This window comes from Trichophyton benhamiae (assembly GCF_000151125.1).
Source record: "Trichophyton benhamiae CBS 112371 chromosome Unknown Abenha-G-c-208f01.r1, whole genome shotgun sequence".
Lineage (NCBI taxonomy): Eukaryota > Fungi > Ascomycota > Eurotiomycetes > Onygenales > Arthrodermataceae > Trichophyton > Trichophyton benhamiae.
The window spans coordinates 1-17,077 of NW_003315095.1; the positions used below are offsets into that span (position 1 = coordinate 1).

Consider the following 17,077-nt stretch of genomic DNA (forward strand, 5'->3'; position numbering starts at 1 on the left):
TAGTTATTTATAACTAAACTAGATTAAATTCTACTATAGTTCTTTTAAAAAGTTACTTTTATATTTTTTTCTAAAATATAAAAAATAATACTAGCTCTAAGTAATTTAATAAGCTATTTTTATATATTAAAAATAAAAATAGTATAAATTACTAATATATTTATTTATTATTTAAATAATAAATAAAGAATATTCTTTATAATAATACTAGTAGAGTAAATTATATATAATAATACTCTTTATTTACCTATTTTATAAATTATAAATAAGAATTATAATATTATTAGTTTTTCTACTATTTACTAAATAAATTTATTTATAATTCTAATTACTCTAAACTTTAAAAGATATATAATAAATTTAAACTACCTATCTATATTTATATAATATATTTAAAATATTACTTTACTATAATATAGTATTAGAATTAGATAAGTTATAAATATATATATATTTAAATAAATAGTAATAATAATAACTAGTATTTCTATAATTAATAATATTAAACTAATTAGATAAGTAATATTAATATAGAGCTACTAATTTACTATATAATAAATATATTTTTTTTATTATTAGTATAATTATTATATTTTTTTTATTATTAATATATAAATAATATTAGTATTATATTACTTATTAGAATACTAAAGATAGTTAAGCTACTATAATATTATAGAATTAGTAGATTAATATAATTCTAGTATTCTATATAATAGTTATAGTAATACTACAGTGTTTCGAAGCTACATATTTCCAGTATAGGGCAAAAGCAATGTCACGTGCACTTAAGCGCCCGCTTCTCCATATCGACAAACCTTACGGAGTACTCCGTACATAGTTGTGCATCCATACATTTACCGTGCATCAAGACATCGATTCCCCAGACCCAGCGCCCGGTTTAGGGCTTCTAGAACAGAAGACTTGGAATCTAGATCCCACTCACTTACTTTGGCAGTTTACCGTATGGCGGCAACGACAACATTGTCATCCCCTCTTCAACTACTCCGGACACGAGTGACTTCCGATACGCAACTCCCGGTGCTCGCCGCCAGAGCTAGATGGTTAACGACCGAACGACGCGGAGTCGCCAAGTCGAGGGCGGGTGATTGGAGAGAAAAGCCGTGGACTAAATAGCCGTCGCCGCTGCGCTCTAGCTTCTCTATCGTCACAAACTCGACCGCTCGCTCTGGAAGCCGAATGGCGGTGCTTTTGTTCGGTCAACGTCCGCGATATCTAACTGCACGGTTGCCACTCGTAGGCCAAAGACCACACTCAAATTTCAACCAGAGACCCCACTAAGTCGGACGGCAGGAATGGAACTTGTGCGGCGTGCCCATTCGCTTCCAGCTCCGGTTCCTGGATGCGGCGTAGTATAAGTTAGGCTGGGGAATGCACATAACGAAGGAGACCTAAGACAGATACGATCAATCGCCTCTCTGGCAGTGCGCTGATTATTTACCCAGCTGACGGAAGATATAATTTTCCGGAGCTCAACAATTCAGGTGTCACAAAAGAAAAAACACGAAGGCCTTAACGGAGAATTATCAGGTCAGGTTATCGTTGCGCGTGCCTACCCCTGTACCCTGCGTGGTCTGGCTGTGTTGAGAGGCGCATGTTAGCAAAAACTGGAAGTTGTCCGATTTCAAAAACAAAGGAGGGCGAAAAAAAAAAAAAAAAAAAAGGAAGAAGAAATAGGATGACCATATTTAATCCATCTGGTCTCTTCCATCCTACCTAAACCAGAGAATATTTTTGAGGGTTTGATTAAACCCAATAAACATCTACAGTGAGCCTGCTCCAGGTGCAGATAAACTCATGCTGGAATGGTCTTTACTACCCCTGCCTTCACTCGCTTTTTGATATCAACAAACTGGAAACTCCCAACCCTCCGACAATTTATCCAGTGGTCGCCGGCCGTTGCCCCTATATCTGGCATCTCGACCCCGACCGCAGAGAAAAATGTGCAGCCTGTGCGATCAAAATGGCCTCCTTTCTATTTTGACACTGGCTACTCGATAATCCCGAAGCGACCGTCCCGGCCGTTCCCGCCGCCTTTCCTATCGCCGCCATCCACTTCGTTTTCAGATGCCTTGACGACTCATGACAGGAGTCATGATAGACGGCCGTCGGTAAACGGGGAGCCTCTTCGCGGGCTAACAAACGGAGACGATGCGATCCTTTGTTCTCCAAACTTCCTGGGCGTGAACGACGGAGTCGGAGCTTGGGCGTCGAAGCCTCAGGGCCATGCTGCGTAGGTGCCTCTTTGAACCCTGGGTAAGGCTAAACAGTTACTCACGGTTTGTTTTCCAGGTTGTGGTCCAGGTTAATACTGCATTACTGGGCGTTGGAAGTTGAAAACCGCCTCACTGGGTCGCCGAAACCGGACTTGATTGAGTGTCTTCAGCGAGCGTACGAAGAGACCGTCGAGGCGACCTCGTCCCCAAACGAGATTCTGGGGACCACCACCACCGCGACTGCACTCCTGAGCTACAAAATCATAGGAGAGACACCCACTCCGTTCTTGCATGTCACCAATCTTGGGGATTGCCAGACACTAGTTATTCGCCCAAGAGAGAGGCGCATTGTGTTCAAAACCGATGGCCAGTGGCACTGGTTCGACTGCCCCATGCAGCTAGGGACCAATAGTGTGGACAAACCTCGAGAGAATGCAGCATTGTCCGTACTGGAGATAGAGGAAAACGATATCGTTCTGGTGGTTTCAGATGGAGTAACAGATAATTTGTGGGACCATGACGTGCTAGAAGTGGTACTCAAAACTCTCGAGAAATGGGAAATATGCAAGAAGAAGCGAGAGATGGCCGAGTATCTTGAGAGTCGGGGGGGAAGGATGGTATATGTCGCTGAGCAGCTCTTGACCACTGCCAGGGCGGTTGCCATGGACCCGGCCGCGCAAACTCCGTACATGGAAAAGGCGCAGGAAGTAGGTCTGTCTGTCAACGGAGGTATGTATTCCAGCGATCTTGTGCTGTTCTCAACCTAGTTCGTCTTACTGACCCTTGCGTTGTATAGGTAAAATGGATGATATCAGTGTTGTTGCCGGCCGTGTTGTCAGGTCCGGTTGAAAAGCACCCACATCTCACGACGAGCATCGCGGGGCGTTCCACCAGTGTTCTTGTTTTGTATTTTCGATCGAATCGTTAGCATGCATTTGAGGAACGCGGAAAGGATTTGAGCGTTGGGATGGTTGCATATTTCTTTCAGCAATTGGCCGGAGTCTTCACTGGATGTTTATCTTTTGGTTCTTGGGTCATTGGGCTTTTGGCGTTTTATCGGGTGAGAATTGGGAAGCAAATATAATAATCGCATAGAGCGCAAGGTAGAGCCAGCTGCGTCTTATATATACACTCCACACATATTAATATTTTCTCGAATAAACACAAGCCATTGCTCATCGGTATCCTTGACGTCGGTTTTGGATGTTGTTCCTTAACTCTCTCCGTCTCTAACTAAACAAAGTTTTTGTACCCACAAGCCGGCGAAATCTTGGCATCAAATATGCATTTGCAAAGGCCAAAAAAAATACACCAAGAATAAATTCATTCTTGAAGTCATACTTGAGATATCAAGTTAGCTTTAAATTTCTTGCAGCTGGAGGAAAGAGAGCGAAGATACTGCAGTTATGAGGGCGAAACGGTCGAAGAAGTACCAGAAGCTCATGCGCCAGTATGAACTCACGTTTGGGTTCCGCGCGCCGTATCAAGTCCTAGGTAAGGCATTTGAATGTACGAGAACGTTATGAGGAGGGAAGTGACACTGACTATTCATGGTATCTGCAGTGGACTCTCATTTCCTTCAGTCAGTGTATAATTTTAAGATGGACCTTGTACCTGCGTTGGAACGTACGGTACAAGGCAAAGTGAAGCCATGTCAGTCTTACCTCGCACGATCTGAAGGGACAGCTCAACTGAACCCGGCTAACAAGCTGTATAGTTATTACAAAATGCACTCTAGCAGCTATCATGGCTTCTCAATCACCGCGGAAAGACACTGGCCATGCGCAGCGCCAACTGCGACCTCCACAGCTCCCTCCTCCAACCACACTACCACTACGATACTGCTCACACAACGAAGACAGCACACCCATTGACGAGGAAGAATGTCTTTTGTCGCTACTATCACCTAATCCTGATGCGAAGAAGAATAAGGAGCATTTCATTTTGGCTACGGCTGATCCAGCACCGGAGACAACTACTCAACCAGACCAGAAGCGCAAACTGCCACATTGGATGCAGGCGCAGGAAGGACTACAACAGCAGAAGCAACGAGGGCAGAGATATCACTTGAGACGAGATGCGAGACAGATACCCGGTGTACCGATTATATATGTTAAGCGCTCTGTGATGATCCTAGAGCCTATGAGCGAGCCGTCTAGTAATATACGGGAGGGATTTGAGGAAGGAAAGCTACGAAGTGGATTTATAGAGCCTACCACATCCACTGGAAAGAGGAAGAGAGGTGCAGAAGGGGAGGAGGAAGAGGATGGAGATGGAGGAGAGTGGGTGGAAGTCAAGAAAAAGAAGAAAGTCAAGGGAGTAAATCCGCTGAGCATGAAGAAGCCAAAGCAGAGGACTCAGACTGTGCAGAAACCGAAGAAGGCTGATGAAAATACAGCAAAAGGAGACAGTGATAGTGATAAAGGAACAGACGGAGCAAGCGAACAGACAAAATCGAAGCGGAAACGACGGCATAAAAAGAAGGCTGAGCCGATTGACGGAGCTGAGAAGGACAACGATACCCCAATTGCAGATACAGAGATATGAACTGTCTAGAAGCATTGAAACGAATATAGTAATACAGCTTCACGGCCAAACTTCATCTCCTTCATCGTACACTAAAGTAGAGATAACCCGGTATATAATTTGTACAGTGGAAATGACAAAAAACTCCCTAACTCCAAGCTACCCAGGGACATCTATGCGTCCATGATGGAGCCTTAACTGCTCGATTTCATCTGTCCTTGTGCCGCATCCTCGTCCCACAGCTTCTCGATTCTCGCCCTGTTCTCCCTAGCCTTCTCTCGGTTCCGGGATGCCCGCTTCAGTCTCTCGGCGTACAGGCAGCGGTTGACTTCTCGCTTGATATCGTTGCAGTTTCCGAAGACTTTGTGCATGAAGCCCTTTGCGTGGCATTCGTCCAGCATTGTCATGACCTCCTCGCAGTCTAGATGATCAGCAAGTGTCGAGGGCGGAAGTAGAAGCCGTCAACTGGAGCACCTACTGATGTTGTCTTTTGTGTGCAGATGGGAATGCATTGTGGCAGTCGCTTCTTTTCTTTTCTTCTCCTATCCCCTTGCTTTATTCCTGTCTCTGACTGGCTTCTTTTCAGTCTCTCAGTCTCGTCCTCTGCTTGTCTGTTGCTTGCTTTGCTTCTTCTTGTTCCAAGGTTGTCTTCGACGTCAGCTTTTCGGTGATAAAATTCTGCCACAAGGCGGCGAGCGCAAAATCCACCCGATAAACAAAAATTTCTGATAAGGAAAAAAAAAAAAAGTAGCTTCACCTTTTCTTCCTCAGCTACAATTTTTGACAGCTTCATATTTATACCAAGGAGACGACTGACCGGCCATTCAAGACGCTAGAGTCATTATAAATACATTGGACTTATACCCTAGCCAGGTTTTTTGGCTGGTCCTCCGCGCAATTGCAGGTACAACTAGAGACTTGATACTGCTACCAGAGCATTCCCCCGCCATAGGCATTTCCAGCCGTTGCACGGCTTTGGATCGCACAGGATGTCGATGATAACGGCTACAGGATGGGTTCGACGAGGCGTGGCTGCCCAGTTCCCCGAACGCTACGAGATAGACGAAGCAGAGATAAGTCGAATCTCGAAACTCGCCAAAGTTCAGCTTGAAAGTGCGCGGACAGACCTGGAAGCTGCCCGGGATGCGGAAGGCGAAGGGGAAGACGAAGACGATGTTATGGAAACAGTAGACGATGCAGAGGTAGAAAAGGAGAGTGAAAAGAAGGGGGAGGGGGAGAAGAAGAGCAAGGCGGAGGACGAGGATGATGAATTGGCGGAATATGACATGGAACACTACGACAGTGACCCACGAGACGAGGAAGGAGAGGAAGTGACCATGTTTGGCAATGTCCAATCTCTGGCCTACCATCAACCACACGAGAAAGACCCCTACTTGGTGTTACCGAACAAAGCAGACGGCGCTGGTGACGATTCTGACGAAGAGCGAGAGGATCTCCAGATTCTACCATCTGATAACCTGTTGTTGGCAGGTAAAGTGGAAGACGAGGTGGCGCATCTAGAGGTATACGTCTATGAAGACGAGGCAGACAACCTATATGTCCATCATGACGTGATGCTGCCAGCGATCCCTCTCTGTGTCGAATGGCTTGATATTCCCGTTGGCAGCCAGGCCAGGGAAACGGGTCGATCGCATGGCAACTTTGTCGCCGTTGGAACGATGGAACCCGACATTGAGATTTGGGATTTGGATGTGGTGGACTGTATGTACCCTAGTGCGATCCTGGGCAAGGCACCGGATGACGAGGGGGAGCAGCAGCAGCAGAAGAAGAAGATAAAGAAGAAAAGCGTGGTCAAGAAAAATGACGAATACCATGTTGATGCCGTGCTGGGCCTAGCTGCAAATCGCCAACATCGGAACCTGCTCGCTTCTGCATCCGCAGACTGTACCGTCAAACTATGGGATCTGAACAACGCAAACACCACCCGCTGCGCGAAGTCGTACAATCACCACACGGACAAAGTATGCTCTATCGACTGGCACTCGAAGGAATCAACTGTCCTGCTAAGCGGTTCGTACGACCGCAGTGTGGTAGCGTGCGACATGCGCTCGGCAGAGGGCCAGGTTGGTCGCTGGACGGTCCCAAGCGACGTCGAATGTGTCCGCTGGGATCCGCTGGACTCCAACATCTTCTACATCACTACGGACGGCGGTCAGGTAGTCTGCCATGATCTTCGAACACCGGACTCTGCACTATGGACTCTGCAGGCCCACGACAGCTCGGTATCGTCATTCGATGTCAACTCTTTCATCCCTGGCTTCCTCGTGACAGGGTCAACGGACAAGACGGTCAAGATATGGAACATCCTTGACAATAAGCCAAGCATGGTCGTCAGTCGTAAAGTGGAGGAAGTCGGTAAAGTGTTTTCGACTGGCTTTGGACCTGATAGCGGGGTTGCGTTCCGTCTTGCTATTGCAGGTAGTAAAGGGGTAGTGAAGGTATGGGATACGTCAACTAATGGGGCCGTCCGCCGGGCGTTTGCTACCAAGATGGCGGCCAGTGCGGAGGAGATGGGTGTAAGGGAAGGGAGAACCGAAGTCGACGGACAGGGGATGGTCGGCGTTGCTGACGATGGGGAAGAAGATGACGATAGTGACGACGAGGAGATGACATAAAATTGATAGTTGCAAAGGCGTGGATGAATCTAGAAGATATTAATATATCATGGCGTTTCATCTACATGATGTATCACCGACCCAAAGTAAGATATATGTCACTTATCCGACCGTTTGTAGGCCGTTGTACATTATATATATATGAATTAAGACGTATCCGATTCGTTAAATAATTTACGTCCGGCTCCCAAGTCAAGACTGTGTTCTCCATTTCTCCCAGCTTCTTCTCTAGAAGTCTCTCCATCTCCACGTTCTTACCTTGTTCAAGGAGACTTAACATATCCCGCCAACTCCCTTGGTCTCCAATGTATCTCCGGTTAATCAATGCCTAAAACACCGGGTAAAACGCAAAGTTCTTTCTGGCAGCGTAGACGACCTCGAAATTTCCTCTGTCCAATTCTGCTGCATGACGCCCGATAGCCGTTCGTTTTCAGGGAGTCTGCATCTGGCTATGGCTGCTGCATCTTCCTTGATTCGAAGACAGTCTAAGAATTGAAGACGAGGCTGGTAGACTTCTGCCAACCATCGGTACCGCCCAAGGAGTACTCCGGCTGCTCAAGTAGCTCCCACCAGGGGGGAACATGAGAGATCTCGACAGAAGCAGCGTAGGTGAACTCCCAGCCTATCGACCCAACTGCTTGCGGGCCCCTTGTCTAGCAAGATAACCGGTGTCTAGGGCTGTGAGCGCAACATGGTGCCCAACTCTGAGCATCGCCTGGCCCGGCGGTGGGGGTTCCTACTGTCCTGGATCTCTGAACATTGATCAGGCTGAAGCTTGAGATGTTGTATGGACAGGTGGTGGACATGCTGCTGCAGCTGTCCAGGCTATCCCCGTATTGAATCCTGGGGCAGAGAGTCCAAGATGACTTTACCTGGAAGGTAGTTAACAAGCCAGTCACCGGCTTCTGCATCATCATGAACAAGTACCCTCTCTCTCAGACAGCTGCTTGGCCCACGCATCGCAGACAGCATCGCTCTCGTCCCGGGCACCATCTTCGCCCGGCATGTGAGTGAGCATGTTGTCCACTGTGAAGTCGTTAGTTAGATGGCCGGACCTGGTCTGGCCGTGCGAACAATTAAGCTAGCCCCCATTGGACTGTCAGCGCCCCCGGGGAGCAGTTACTAACCAACTTGTTAGATACGAGCCCTGATTCTCCAGAGTAATACTTGTGTCCTTGCATGGGGTTTCATCTTTAGACGGCGGTTAGAGCCCGTCCCTCCCAAGGTGACCATCGCCACCTCCATGCCGCCGTCCTCACCACTGCCTTCACCATCGCCATAGTGGTTACTGTCTTGTGTGTGCGTCAAGCGCCCATGTTATCTCTCATCTGACGTCGACATGGCCCCGTATATGTGTGGACTGTCCATCCCGCCGTCCCTCCGCTCACCCGCCCACCCATGCAACAACAAGTCACTCTCTGTGACCTGGACCGCAACGTGCTGGCGACTTCCCGTGACTGGCCGGGTGCTGTTTGATCGCCCGTCGACGTTTCACCAGACTTCCCGGCTCGCTTCGCGCTGACAGGCGACCAGCACCTAAGAAAGGGGCCCTCCCCCCCCCCCCTCCCCTCCCTCTCTAAAAGCGCTTCTCCCGCCCTCCTCTAGCCCTCCCCTTGCCCTGCCTTCTTCCTCCTGTCTTCTTCCTGGCTTCTTCTTCTTCTTCTTCTTCTTCTTCGCTTTCTCGCTTGTCGAAGCCAGTCTGACTAAGCGGTGCCTGGACTAAACCGAAAAAGGAAGACCCACTCTGGGAAAACCTTAAAGTTTCCCCTCTTATCTAAGCAGCCCCTCTTACATAATCAACCTTCCTCCTTCTTCCGTCCTTTTTTCGTCTTTCTTCGCCTTTTCTCGCCTTCATCGTCGCCGCTCCTTGACGTCTTCTTCGTCTTCTTCATCTTCGTCTTCGTCTTCCTCTTCCTCTTCTTCCAATCTCCTTCTTCCATCTTGTCTTTCTTCTCTTTGCGCCCTTCGATAGAGCGTCCTGGTTGCCGCTCTCACTCGTCCACGTAGATCGTCTCTTACCGCCCTGCCCTACCAGCTTGACGCCCGTAAGGCACTGACAAGGCACAAGGCATCGCTGGCTGCTGTCCTCGCTCTCTTCACTCACTCGAATTCGAACTCGGACTCGACAAGACGGACCATCCCACTCTCATTTTGATACTCGACCGACGTCGTTTCCGTCTCAGCTTACGCTCTTTTATCGCATATTCTTGCGCTTTCACTCGTTCTCCGTCGCGGATCTTCTGCGTTTGCGCCATTTCTCTCCGCCAGTTGAAGGACCAGCACCGACAAACGGCGCAAGATCCCATCATTTAAAAAGGCCGCCGACTCCTTCTGCCATCAATTCACTTCTATCTACCCTCTTTATCGTCGAATCACCCCGGCTGCCTGTTTGATATACAGGCAAAATGTCCGCCGCAGTGTCGTCCTCGCTGGGCCGCGCTTTTACCAAGCGCCAGAAGCGGCCAGAGGTGTCCGCCCCCATGCCCTTCCGCGAGGGACAGCCTCGTTTCGCTGCCGGAACCATCAAGCGATCCAAGATATCAGCGCCAGTCGAGCTGCTGTCCACCACAAACCTGCTTGCATACACTGCACCAGACATCCAGAAACATGGCAATCAGGGACACGGTCACAAGAACCAGCCAGTTATCTCGCGACCCATCATCCAGCGCCAACACTCAAACCTCCAACATTCCACATCATCTTCTTCCTCCTTCCGATCAGCAGACGAGTCCGACGCCAGTAACTCGTTACACACCCCTAGCACCACAATTACCTCTCCGTCGCTTCCAGGTTCGACAGAGGCCTCACCTGTCCTGCGAGACAACGGCCACCAAAACCTGACCGGCTACTTCGACCAGCAAAAGGATGGTCCACCAAAGGCACCACAAGCTTCCCTGGAACAGAGCGCTCCTCCACCTTCCATCCCCACCCGTGCACTTAGCCATACCAAGAAGTCGCACCAGGAACTCTCTCGCCAACGGTCAAACTCCTCAAACGCCTCGGCGGGTCGACGCACCCCATCTTTATCCAACACGTCTTCTCCAAACCCCACCTCTCTCTCCTCAACTCACGCCGCACACTCCGCCGCCGCCGCCGCCTCCTCCTCCTCCCGCTCACATGCACAAGACGTTCATGCTCACCCATTCGGCAAAGAGCTAGAACAAGTCAACGAGGTCGCAGAGGAGTTTTCCGCTGGTCAACTCTTCCGAGACGAAGACGAGAAGACCCTCGCCGCAAAGGGCCTCGTCAAAGTCGATGTAGTAGAGTACCTTGAGGAAGTCAAGGGCGTGTACGCCTACGTCTTTGGCGGAGATGTCGCCAAGCGGGACTGGATCTGATACTTGACCCTGGCCCCACATATCTTGGAGTTGTGCAAATGTGTTACCGGTGGCTGATTTGATACCCTTTTTCTCTCCTTTTCTCGTCCCCCTGTTTTCCATTTCTGTTCTGATGGGTCATTATTTCATGTGATATCATACCATTTTATTCCCTCCCTTCGATTCTCATGCCATGCTCTGAAATGTGTGATGTGTTATCCTATTCCCAACTTTTTTTTTTTTTACCACCTATAAACTTATCACGCTTCGATTCTCAGTCAAATACCTTGTTTATAATTGTATGCAAGTCATCTTTATTATTGATGATTTACCTTTTCTTTTTACCCGTGCGCTTGCTGGTGGCTTGTGCTGTGCATGCTTGATGCATTTACCACAACGTCATTTTGCAGCCGCCATCACACTCTCTTTGTATTCGACTACTTTTCTTCTTGTCCATTATTTTTATTTCATCAGACTAGAATATTATATGGTTCCAAGTAGTTTGATACTATATATATATATATACCTTCCATGGCCTGACCCGAAGATGGGAAAGCATGGGTTTTTTTTTCTACAGAGTAACAGGTGTATTAATAGTCCAGTCTATACGGCTCTCTATGTTTTATATTTAAGAGATCATTTTGTCTGAAGCTATGATATTAAAATAAGTATGGGTATTGTATTCTCTTCTTATCACTAGAACCTGCAGGACCGCCACACAGATCCTTGTCTTAAGCGGCAGCACAGAAGACATCACATCTACTTGTAGTATCCAGGGAGCTCTCACAAAACGCACCGAGCCACAATATCACAATCTTCAAACTTCACAAGGTGCCGCCAACATCTGGGAGTGGGGAATGGAGACGGTGGGGTATCAACCTAAGCCCAGCCACTCAACAAAACATTAAACCATGTCCTAAAAATCTGCACATTCAAACTGTTCCGGGAGACACTATCCTTTCCTTGTTCAATCATCCATATCGTCAAATACCCTTACTCCACAGGCGCCGGTGATCTTTTTAATATCTTCGAAGATTGCTGCAACTGGCGTCATGTATGTTGTCGTACAGTAAGTATTTCCAGCAAAGACGAGACCAACCATGTGTGCGTTATCGTCTAGAACAAACGCTCCGGAGTCACCACGAGCAGAGAATGAATCCTTGGAATTGTCAGGAACAATTGACCATTCAATGCCACATTTCTGAATTGGGGTATCTCCAGACGGACCTCCAAAGGTCCAAGAACGAAGCTTTGTAGTTTCAAGCCCGTTAACGATGCCTCTGGTAAAGCCTGTGGACCGACCAATTTTGAAAACCTTCTGTTCTAACATCACTTCGAACTTCGCATCCGTGACAAGGCCTCCCTGTGATGTTGGGTTGAAATGTCCCGATAAGAGTCCATCCGGCAGCTTGTTTCCTGTCACTCTTTGGGGACTGACATCTATTAGCGCCCAGTCGAGAGATCGCATGTCTTCATTCAGTCGAAGGCCAGAACCAGCATAGACCTTTCCGAGGTAATTTTTTTTCTCACTCATGAATTCATTCGCAAACTGGAGTCTCTTTTCATAAGCATCAATGTTTTTCAGTTGATAATCAAGATACCTCCGCTGTGAGGGAATTAGAAATCCATCTGGATCGTTGGCTACAGATAACATCTGGAAGTACTCTGGCGTCTGGATTTTCGCAATCGCATCTTTGTAGTGAGATATTATATCATCGTAGTCTCTTCGGCAAGGATGGGAAAGTTCAATATTGTTTTTTGGGTCGTTAGGTCGAAGCCCATGCATTTCCCAAGTTTCAAGTGCCGGACTGTCGATATCATCGTTGACTACGCAGTGATAACAGGTAAGGCCACAAGTTCTAGACTTTCCGTCTGGGAAATCCAAGACGATAAAGCCACCGAAAGTTCCGAGTCGTTTGCTATCGTGTAATCCGGCCAAACTTCCTCCAAAGTGAGCCTTTGAGCATGGGTCACTCTCGTTGAAGAAGTTATTGTCAATATCATCGGAGGTATATACTGCTCCCCTCCCAATTTCAACTGCCACATTTTCGAGTCCAGTGGTATTGATAACATTGACAATCTTGTCCCTAACTGGCCGCCAGGAGTACGCGTCACTTGTTGAGCATTCTGGTATCGTGATGACAATTGTGATAATTCCTTCGCTATTTTCTGGACCGCGTCGGAGTACATCCAAGGTAAGCCACATTCTGCCGTTAATTATCTTGAGAATCTGAGGTCTCAGCGTTGGCCAGTGTTGTACAATGGGATCACTTGAGAGGACAGCAGAGGATATTATTGGTATGTAGGCGGCGGGGTCACCAATCTCAACATTAACTTCTGGTCGGCCAGCGGAAACACAAAAAGCCCGGATTTTCTGGCAGAGCTGAAACCAAGTACCATCAATTGGACGATTGCGTCTGGTTTTAGCAATGATCAGGATGACTGGGAGAGGCTTATCACGAGATTCCCTCCAACGCCGCTTAAAAACTGACATCTCCTGGAAGTCGATATTGGACTCCTGGATAGCCTCCATGATTTTGTCCCGCAGTTCCGAATTGAACACGTGGGTTATTGGGTCAGCAGAGGTTATGGGAAACGTAGCAGCTGGCAGACGGCATAAGACCGGACCTCCCACACGGTGGTCTTCACGTTTGATTTCAGGTTCCTCCCGAACCGGTATGGGTTCATCTTCCGAGGATGAAGAGCGGTTGCACTGCCTGAGCCGCTCTCTTTGGGGTTGAGATTCACTGGAGTCTGATAGTGGTGGGGTTAATAGTTGGACGGGGCCCGCATACACCACCTGGGACGTATGCGCAGGTATGTTTGTATTGTCCATCGTGTTTCAAGTCGATTAATGCCGTTAAAAGAGGAGGGGAAATGTTGAATGTCAGGAGTATTAGAGAAATGATTTTTGAGAGTTGCACGCGGGGCCTAGAAAGCTTCAAAACGGTGGACTGGATATCCTGCTTTACTTTGGCTTCAGAAGTCAACACGGACAGTCAGAGCCACATGCAGAGCGTCGCGGGACAAAAATGCATGCTGGAAACAGACATGGTTGAAAATTTTGTGGGAGGGAAGAGTGAGAGAAAACTGACAAGGCAGGTGGGCAGAAGGCCCCTTTTATGTTAGAAGACACCAAGGAGTGGATGATGTCAAACCGAGGAGGACAGTTTTTACTTTTTCCTAGCGCGTCAAACTTTATCGAGCATGACTCACACAACAAAGACGCAGGCCCCACTTGTCACGCGCGTAATTAGCCAATGCAAGAACTCCAGGCTGCGCTTGTAGAGTTGCTGCTTCGTGTTTGCCCAACTAACTATGCGATAAGTAAAGATAAGGGTAAGCTACTGGGATAATAGTGACTTCGTACGGAGTACTGCTATAATATTGAATATCTCGGCAGCACGTTAACTATTCAGGAACATTGTGTCCCCAGCTTAGAAGGATACTCTGTGTAAGTAATTAGAAAACACCAAGACTTGCCAGATAATACTATGAAATTGAACTTCTTCTCAGCCGCGCTTATCATCACAATTTATAGAACTAATTTTCTTCTCTTACTTGCTATTATCACCTTATGTTTAATATATTTCTCCATTTATCATTATTACTTTATTGCTTGATCATATTTTCTTATACTTTTATAGTCAGCGCTTTGTGTACAACCTAGATAGTATGGCCGACTCCCAAAAAGGAAACTGAACACAGGACAGCTGAGTCATCATACGCGTGACTTCTTGGCGCGAACCCCACAAAAGAGAAGGAAAAAAATATTCTTTTTGGGTGGGCAGAAAAAGCATCACCGCCTTTTGAAATTGTCTCTTTTCTGTCCACCACACAAAACGACACGACAAAAAGAAGCGACTTCAGCTTCGACATCGCCAGGCGCACAATAGATAGATAGAGCAGCCAGCTTCAACTTCCACTCTCTCGCTTCTGTCGCGCCTCGCGATCTGTTTGGTTCCTTCTCAGGATGATAAGTTGCGGAGTCTCGGCCTTTCGTCTGCAACATCTGCCGTGATTTCTGCTCGTCTACCCGCCTCGCTAGGCTGCAAACAGACTCAAGAGCACGACGACAAGATGGTCTCTGTTACGCACCTCCCATCGACTCCGTCATCTGTCTCAAAGCCCTCGAAATCAATCCTAAAGACGTTCTCATCTGTCGCTGGCCAGAAACGCAAGCAGCTCGATCTCACGATCCCGTCTGAGCTCTCGACAGGATCGGCCTACTCCGACACCAATGCCAGCCCTACAACCGCCACCACACCCGGCGGTTCTCCTGGTCCCCGCAGAAAACGCGCCCGAGTCAAGTTTGATATCTCCGTGAGCTCGCCGGTGAGCCCAGTAAAGACGATGGACACTGAAGTTGATGAGAAGGCTGCTGAGAGAGAGAGGGCGTTGACGAGAGAGGAGGTTAGGCGCGCCATCCAGAGACACCTGATGGGCCATAGTGAAGGGTACGACCGTATCAAGGAGATGTTTTCGGTCGATCCCAAGGCCTTGGAAGATGATGGAACACCTGTCTTTGATCTACCTAGTCCAGTGTCGCTGAAAAACCATCTCATGGGCCTTTTGGGCAACGTTTCATCGCTGGACGGTTCATGCAGTGGTCTGGTACACGCGATGCTTAAAAGCGAATGGGTCGGCAGAGACACGACGTATGTCAAACTGTTTGCCCAGTTTCTGGCTACTCTATGTGCTGCTCGTGGTGGTTACCTCAATTCTGTCCTTAAAATGCTCGTTAACGGCCTGCAACAAGGTAAGAGCAGTCTCCTTCCCAACATATTTCTAAGATGACGACAGACTAACATTAGGTACAGTCGATCCTCGATGCGGAAACTTGCCTGATTATGATCCTGTTGACAGTTCCGAGATATACCATCGAGTCCACTATGCTATACGTTCAATCGCGCAGGTCGTCCCCGCTTGCAGCGTTACTCTCTCCCCTATCCTATCCTCCAGCTTCCCCCACGACTCCGATCCAGTAAAAAGTCATCTTGCCTACACACGAAACCTCATCAAGATGATATCGTACCTCCCAGAACTTCGATCTGACATCCTTGCCCTCATCACAGAGAAGCTGGTCAAGATTGACGCCCAGAACCAAGTGAATATGGAAGATTTGGATGAAGATACTCAGCAGGATATCATGGACGCGCTAAATGCTGCGGACCCGGCTACCTTTGAAAAGGATGACGATGATGATCTGGATGAGGAGTCCGAGGTTGGTGAGGACGACGTTGATCCGGATCTCCAGCGCATCAAGTCTGTAAAAGCGTGCATGCTCAAGGTTGACTTAATGGTCGACATCTTGTTCGAGTACTACAACTATCCTTTCATCTCTGGCTCGCTTGAAGACCAAGAACAAGTTCTCGATTTTCTCCTGGCTCATTTCCAAAGCATCATTCTTCCATCCTACCGCTCTCGACACGCTCAGTTCGTCCTCTTCCATTTCGCTCAGGCCTCCCCCATCTTCGTCGACCGCTTCGCCACCACATGTATCGAGATCATCCTGAGCAAGTCTCAGCCGGTTATCATACGCCAATATGCCGCTGCTTATCTTGCCAGTTTCGTTGCTCGCGGTGCTCATGTTTCTGGCGATGTGATCCGTGATGTATTCAGTCTACTTGGCTCACACGTCCTATCTCTTCTGTCATCTTACGAGACAGACTGCCGTGGCCCCGACCTCCGTCGTTATGGGCCATTCTACTCCACTGCTCAAGCGCTATTCTATATCTTTTGTTTCCGCTGGAAAGATCTCACCATTGCTGCTGTCGAGGCTGAAGCAGAAGGCAACTCTCTCCCCCACCTGAATGTTGATGAGGTGTCTTTCTCACAGGAGATGACCAACATGCTACATCGAACGATCTACTCAAAGCTCAATCCTCTCAAGGTCTGCTCGCCAGGCATCGTTGCTGAATTCGCCAAGATCACCCACTACTTCGGTCTTCTCTACCTCTACCCGAAACTCGAGAGCAACAAACGTATCCGCATCCACAGCTTCCGCGGTATGGGTTCGATGGCCATGGATACAATGTATGGAACCATTGAACGCGAAACTCGTGCAGACGACAACCTCGCCTTCCAATTAGATGACTACTTCCCCTTTGATCCATATAAGATGCCTCGCGGTGCCAGACGCCTGCGGGGTGATTATATTGACTACAAGGATGTCAGAGTCGTAGGCTTGGATGACCGTGGTCTAGACGAGGACGACGATGATGACACCGCCAGTGAAGACGAAGACGAAGATGAAAACGACGTCGACAGGCACACAGAAACAGAGGAGGAGTAACTCTACCAACATCTACGCATGCTCTTCTTTTGCACATACACCCACTTTTTCTTTTACAGCCATTTT

General features: G+C 47.9%; 8 protein-coding genes across 8 annotated transcripts; 5 read left to right on the forward strand and 3 right to left on the reverse strand.

Moving 5' to 3' along the window:
• Positions 1-1,826: 1,826 nt before the first annotated feature.
• ARB_01260 (uncharacterized protein) lies at positions 1,827-3,086 on the forward strand (the record flags this gene model as incomplete). The annotated part of the gene is made up of 3 exons (XM_003012255.1): positions 1,827-2,254; positions 2,326-2,966; positions 3,034-3,086. The coding sequence occupies 3 exons, from the start codon at positions 1,827-1,829 to the stop codon at positions 3,084-3,086; spliced, it is 1,122 nt and encodes a 373-aa protein (XP_003012301.1).
• An 897-nt stretch (positions 3,087-3,983) lies between these two features.
• On the forward strand, positions 3,984-4,784 carry ARB_01261 (rRNA processing protein, putative; the record flags this gene model as incomplete). Its single annotated transcript, XM_003012256.1, has 1 exon — positions 3,984-4,784. The coding sequence occupies one exon, from the start codon at positions 3,984-3,986 to the stop codon at positions 4,782-4,784; it is 801 nt and encodes a 266-aa protein (XP_003012302.1).
• A 173-nt stretch (positions 4,785-4,957) lies between these two features.
• Positions 4,958-5,556, reverse strand: ARB_01262 (UPF0287 family protein; the record flags this gene model as incomplete). Its single annotated transcript, XM_003012257.1, has 2 exons — positions 4,958-5,184; positions 5,238-5,556. 2 exons carry the CDS (start codon positions 5,554-5,556, stop codon positions 4,958-4,960), a joined length of 546 nt encoding a protein of 181 aa, XP_003012303.1.
• Positions 5,557-5,752: 196 nt separating this feature from the next.
• On the forward strand, positions 5,753-7,399 carry ARB_01263 (uncharacterized protein; the record flags this gene model as incomplete). Its single annotated transcript, XM_003012258.1, has 1 exon — positions 5,753-7,399. One exon carries the CDS (start codon positions 5,753-5,755, stop codon positions 7,397-7,399), a length of 1,647 nt encoding a protein of 548 aa, XP_003012304.1.
• Positions 7,400-8,975: 1,576 nt separating this feature from the next.
• On the reverse strand, positions 8,976-9,339 carry ARB_01264 (uncharacterized protein; the record flags this gene model as incomplete). Its single annotated transcript, XM_003012259.1, has 2 exons — positions 8,976-9,118; positions 9,201-9,339. The coding sequence occupies 2 exons, from the start codon at positions 9,337-9,339 to the stop codon at positions 8,976-8,978; spliced, it is 282 nt and encodes a 93-aa protein (XP_003012305.1).
• Positions 9,340-9,804: 465 nt separating this feature from the next.
• ARB_01265 (uncharacterized protein) lies at positions 9,805-10,737 on the forward strand (the record flags this gene model as incomplete). The annotated part of the gene is made up of 1 exon (XM_003012260.1): positions 9,805-10,737. The coding sequence occupies one exon, from the start codon at positions 9,805-9,807 to the stop codon at positions 10,735-10,737; it is 933 nt and encodes a 310-aa protein (XP_003012306.1).
• A 946-nt stretch (positions 10,738-11,683) lies between these two features.
• On the reverse strand, positions 11,684-13,552 carry ARB_01266 (uncharacterized protein; the record flags this gene model as incomplete). The annotated part of the gene is made up of 1 exon (XM_003012261.1): positions 11,684-13,552. The coding sequence occupies one exon, from the start codon at positions 13,550-13,552 to the stop codon at positions 11,684-11,686; it is 1,869 nt and encodes a 622-aa protein (XP_003012307.1).
• A 1,244-nt stretch (positions 13,553-14,796) lies between these two features.
• Positions 14,797-17,011, forward strand: ARB_01267 (uncharacterized protein; the record flags this gene model as incomplete). The annotated part of the gene is made up of 2 exons (XM_003012262.1): positions 14,797-15,475; positions 15,537-17,011. 2 exons carry the CDS (start codon positions 14,797-14,799, stop codon positions 17,009-17,011), a joined length of 2,154 nt encoding a protein of 717 aa, XP_003012308.1.
• Between the last annotated feature and the right edge of the window lie 66 nt (positions 17,012-17,077).